The sequence below is a fragment of the Pundamilia nyererei genome, unplaced genomic scaffold (assembly GCF_000239375.1).
Source record: "Pundamilia nyererei isolate P.nyererei 1_Seehausen unplaced genomic scaffold, PunNye1.0 scaffold00071, whole genome shotgun sequence".
Lineage (NCBI taxonomy): Eukaryota > Metazoa > Chordata > Actinopteri > Cichliformes > Cichlidae > Pundamilia > Pundamilia nyererei.
Window position 1 is genome coordinate 1,838,931 of NW_005187472.1, and position 6,000 is coordinate 1,844,930.

General features: G+C 42.1%; 1 protein-coding gene across 1 annotated transcript in view; it reads left to right on the forward strand.

The window, feature by feature from the left end:
* Positions 1–6,000, forward strand: part of tfpia (tissue factor pathway inhibitor a) — a 44,130-nt gene that overhangs the window by 22,842 nt on the left and 15,288 nt on the right. The window contains exon 2 of the mRNA XM_005736869.1: positions 447–650. Coding sequence (XP_005736926.1) covers positions 447–650 — 204 coding nt within the window. The remainder of the gene's footprint in view (positions 1–446; positions 651–6,000) is intronic.

The following is a 6,000-nucleotide window of genomic DNA, read 5'->3' on the forward strand; positions in this document are numbered from 1 at the left end:
TCTTTTCCTTCCAGCTGCCACCTACCTGGATCTGATCTGCTTTTATGTCGCAGGGGAGTTTTGCTGGTTGCTGGTGCCTCCTTATTTTCAGTGCAAGTCCAAAAAAGAAGTATGCCAAAAGTAGAAGTTTTCTTTTAAGTTATTGCATAAAAATAAAATATGTGAGTAGCTTTTCTGACTAAATATTTGCATATTTCTAATTATTTTGTCAGGTCACACGGCGTGCTGTTCTTGTGTCTAAAGTGTAAACGGCTGAAAGCTGACTGTCAGCCGTTTACACGAAAGTCTTTTAAAAATTATACTGCCATGCAACTTTACCTTATCTCAAAGCCTGAGGTTAGAGTTTGATGCTGTGACCTAATTTCTTTCCTCACAAAAAAAAAATCCATTTTACTGGATGCCAAAAGAAGCTGAGCACTAAAAGTTGTGTTCTTGTCCCACCACAGCACATGGAGTGCCAGCTGAACCCGTCATCTTCAGTGAGTTATGTGCCCTGAAGGACGAGCCGGGGCCGTGCAGGGCCATAAAGGACAGATACTTCTTCAATGTCGACTCCGGACGCTGTGAACTCTTCGAATATGGAGGCTGTGGGGGAAACCAGAACAATTTTGAGACTTTGGAAGAATGCGAGGAAACATGCCTCGTCTCGGGTGAGTCTAACTTTTTTGGCTGACTAAATGATTTTTTTTGACATTTTTTTGAAAACTCACTTGAGCAGTGAACACAATCAATCAATCAATCAATCAATCAATCAATCAATCAATCAATCAAGGCTTTATTCACCACGTGCAGGTTGCCCTGCAGTGAAATGGGACCCCCCCCTCCCCCGACCTTACACACACAACACAGACATCACATGGGGATACAGGTCGGAGATTGGTAGCGTTACAGAAAAACACTGAAATATACACTACAATGGGAAAGTACAAGAGGAAAAAAGAGACCTCTACTCATGTTGGGCTCCTGGGAGGACAGCATGAGAACAGGAAACAAAAAAACTCCTCTGCACAAAAAAGCACATAAATGTCCAAAGCACAACATTATGGAACACGTGACAAGCCACAGGGTTGGGTGGGGGGTGAGGAGTAATCCGAAGCAAACACAGAAGCCATCCTGCCCAGCGCTACCATTCCAGCACAGGCTCAGACCCGCCGTGTTCCCAGGAGGGAACAAGCATCGAAGGCATTCGGAAAGGGAGGGGTGATGCGTGTGTGCATATCAGTGTATATGTATGTGTGTGCGTGTCCAGAGTTCAGCTGAGACAATGTCCTTCGCCCTGCTAGGCTAAGTAAACAGTCTTCCAGCCAACCTAGGTGGCCTTGCATGGGATTGGAAGGAACAGACTAACCCATCGTTATCAGGGAGTTTTTGCTCGGCTCCAGCCTTGCGACCGCAGCTGGCACCGAAAGGGTATCTGCATGAAGTGATGGTGCTTTTTACTTTAGTGCGAACAGCTCATATAAATTTCAAAGCTGTTCTAACAGTCCAACACTGGTCTCTCAATCTCCCGTTGGAGAGCCGTGAGCTTCTCCATGATGTTATCAAACTTGCGCTCCGTGATGTTGTCATTCTTGTGCTCAAAGAGCCGATTCTGAGAACTCACGACCACAGTGAGCTGCTCCAAGATGTGATACAGTTTGCACTCAGAGGTCTTATTCTGAATATTCATGGCAGCCGTGCGTTCTCCAAGATCTTCTCTGTGCTGCGCTCAATGAGCCCATTTTGAGAAACTCATACCTCGTCCCATCGTTTCAATCCCAGCGGGCAGCCTTGTGGGGGTCTGAACAGCCGGTTCCGCTTCCTTAATTCTTTGATAAGTCAAGGCCAAGCCAGCTCCGATCAGCAAGAACCCTGTTATGTCTGTGAAGGTTCTCAGTCATCCAGGTCATCGTAGTCAAAGGAGCTTGCAAAGAAAAGCGTCTGGACTTCTTTAAGTTACTTGAAGACGTTTCACCTCTCATCCTAGAAGCTTCTTCAGTTCTAAGGTCAAATGGTGGAGAGTCCCAGATATAAACCTAGTGGGAGTAACCCCCCACAGAGGGACAAAAGGACACCCTGATGATCCTCTAATCGGCTGAGCCAAGGTGTGAAACTGGGTGTGGGTCCCAATCAGCCAAAGTTTCGGGTGTGTTCATTGTGAAACCTGGCCCCACCTTATCATGCGAATTCCTGAGAACCCTGTTACCATGGTTCCGAATAGATATCTTCAGCACTCAGGCTCACCCAAGCCCAAACTTCTCATTGAGAAAACGGTGTCAGTTGCATTTAGGGACCAGTTGATCAAATCCATAATTCCTCTTTTAGGTTTTAGAGAACAGACTGTGAGAGAGTGTTCCAGGGAAAAGTAATACAAAAAACACGAGACTAGACAAGGACACAAGAGTCTAAGGAGGGAAGCTAAGGGAGAAGAGTAGGAGGAGGAGGAGAAAAGTGCGACCGCCTTCGTCAAGAGCAAGAGCAGAAAAAAAGGACACCTATGACACACGGATAATTTTTCATAGTGAGCACGCTCAGACCAAGGATCGTGGCACTGTTGTTGTTAGCAAAGGATCATTTTTGTTTTCAAGGACTGCTGTTCCTCATTAGGCTTTATTGCCTCCTTGGGCATAAAATCCTATTATAAAGTCATTCTGTTGGTATGTTGCTAACACGGAACATTGCCAGCACATTAATTCTGAACAGTTTTGCAGAAGCCATCTGCTTAATGTATAAAAGGAAACTTGGAAGATTGATTTAAGTTTCTGGGTCACAATTATGTATAAGTTGACCTTTTTCAATGAAAACTACCCAGCTTGACCCTGAAAAGGTCACTTAAAACATTCACAACTGTCACCTTTTTTACTAGAGGGTAAAGATCTTACAGATATTTGAGAGAAATCCCCATCAGTCAAATTACTATGGGTGACTGCTCGGGGATGGTGGGAAGGAAGAACTTCCTTTTAACAAGAAGAGACCTCCAGCAGAGCCAGGCTCAGGAAGGGCCTGAAGCCAGCTGGGAGGTCTTGGGAAAACACAAAATGTAATGACATTCAGAATTACCATATGAAGATACTGTTAATGCTGAAGTGTATAGAGGATGACCCAAATGCTGCACAAGCCTGCATACAAACTAGAAAAAATAAAACACAACAAAACAAGACTATTTGGGTGAATTTTAATAACAAACAATACCCAGCATAAACAAAGTATGGCTCAGTCCAAAAAACAAACAAAAAACATTTAGGAGGAGTAAAATAAGACCCGTAGACATGGCTGTTTATACACACTGGGGTTGATAAGGAAGGTGGAGACAGGTGGGGAATGAGGCATAACTAAGCGTAATCATGATCCAGGAACTAGTTATCCGAATAAATCAGAAAATCACCGACAACCATTATTGATAAAAACACTGTGACACACAGAGGTAGTGCAAAGATGTGATTTTAGTGGGTCATGGGAAGTCCAGCAAAGCAAAGTCTGTAGTAGCATAATCAAGGAGGGCTCAAAGTCACGTGGCCCAGCCCGAACTATAAGCTTTATCAAAAAGAACAGTTTTCAATTCAATTCAATTTTATTTATATAGCGCCAAATCACAACAAAAGTCGCCTCAAGGCGCTTCATAGATACAGAGGAAAAACCCAACAATCATATGACCCCCTATGAGCAAGCACTTTGGTGACAGTGGGAAGGAAAAACTCGCTTTTAACAGGAAGAAACCTCCGGCAGAACCAGGCTCAGGGAGGGGCGGGGCCATCTGCTGCGACTGGTTGGGTTTTAAACCTAATCTTAAAAACAGGCGAGAGACTGAAGCCAAACAAGGAAACGGCTCCTTAGAAAATTTTAGCATGGTACACTGATATCCTCGTCAGATATGACATTTGAAATTGGTTGTAATTTTTAGGCAGGAGACAAAGCTACTTTGCAAGTAGCTTTTATCACTAAATGGTAATTACATTAATAACAGAAAATCAGGATTATTATTTTTTTTCAAATTGAGAGGGCTGCAAAATATTAGTCAGTATGCATTTAATAACTCCAAATGTGCTATTATTCACATGCTGAAGCATGAATTTGCATCATTAGGCTGTCTATTGTGTGTAAAGGACATGAAAATGAAGGAGCAGCATTGTTCTTGGCTTTAGAAACTAAAAACTGTGCTTGTTTTTCCAAGGATTATAGCAAGAAACATGACTAGGATTAGCAAGGTAAGTAGCTCCATGGGTGCTAAGGTATCGGTACTTGTGCCAGCCACAGAAATCTCTAAAGTATTCATTATTATTAATGCTGAAATATATGTGCCATATTTCACTTTTGCATTCAGGATGTGATGCAAAAAATGTATTGAGAGAAAGCTAACAGAATATATAAGAATCTGTCTATCCTTCAAGCTGGGGTCCTCTACCCGAGGCCTGGGATCTTAAGGGTCCTGCGCAATATCTTAGCTGTTCCTAGGACTGCGCTCTTACCTTCACCCTCCACATCTTCTAAAGTTCTTCGCTGAGCCTTTGGTATTTCTCCAGCTTCTTGTGTTCCTTCTTCCTGATGTTGTTGCATATTGATTCTTTCAGTGCAAAATATTAGTGTTCAAAAACAACTCTCTGTCACACTAAACAGTTATTTCTATAAAAATAAATGCAGTGTATAATTTAACCTTAAGCTAGAAAGCAACATGGGAACACTCAAGTAAAGTACCTTTAAACTGTGCTCCTGAATAGTAGGTAAAAGTGTTTACTGACATTTCCTTATGAGACCACAAAAGGATCTTGTGGAATAAAATAGTGGCTTCCTGCTGTTGCAAGAAGCCACTTTTAGTTGTTTTAGTCTTGAATGGCCTGTGAGCCTGCAGGATAGCTGTTTGTCTTATGCTGGAACTCGGGATTACCAGTTACCTGTAGACACAAAGCTAGTTAGTCCCCTATGCTGGTGTCACAAGTTTGCATTTCAACAGACAAACACCCATTTTTTTATCCTCTTTATATCCCTGCTGTCTGGAAATAATATTCCAGAGCCACACCTCTGAAATCTCTGGAGCATTTTAAAGCCTTACAGGCCTCGTGTACATAGTTAAGGTTTCTAAGCCCAAAAATAGTTTAATTCCCCAAACTGCCAAAGCTGTGTTCAACATCTAAAAGTGAAAGCAAACAGGAATCTGCTTACATCATGCAGTCACGCACCACAAACTGCCGGTAATAGGTTCGTCAGAGGCAATATAGTCATTTTAAATTGCATTTAGATTAGATAAAAACTATTACTGGGAAACGCATGCATCAACCATATATACAGCAATCAAGATTGTACAGAAGGAAGAGGGCAAGAAGGAATGGCTTTTATAATTCAATTCAATTCAATTTTATTTATATAGCGCCAAATCACAACATAAGTCGCCTCAAGGCAAGCAGTGTGCACATAGGCAGTGCTTGTTTATCTGTCTGAGTTGCTCGAATAATTTTAAGATGGGTACAGATTCACCTCCGTCTTGCCGTAAAAGATTTGGGATGACTTTTTCTGGCTCAATTAGAGTGAAATCAACAATCTAGCTAAAAATACTTTTTGTCCCACTGGGTTCTGACAGGAGGGAAGATTTTCTCTATGGTAGCGTTCCCAGGTAAAATCAAAATGCAGATGTAAAATTGTGGATATTTATAACACTGCTGCGGCTATTTCTCTCTCACTCCTCCCTGAAACATTGTGTGAGATGCCTGCTGCATATAGAGAAGATTGCAGATACTTCTATAAATTCCCATTAGGCTGTTGATAGCATGCAATCAGTGTTGCCATAAAGCACACCTGCTATTGTGCGCCAACTGTCAGATTGCAAAACAGACAAGTCGAGATGAGTTGCTTTTTTTCAACTCCCTTTTTTCTTGATGAGATGGAAAATTTTATAATCTTCATTATTGCTAAACTTCGCTTAACCTCCACGCTGCAAGACGCAAGTTCACACACGTTATGCGGTAGCTGTTTTTCTGTAGTGTGGCGTGACTGGGCTTAACGGATATACACACACGCACATACAAAAAA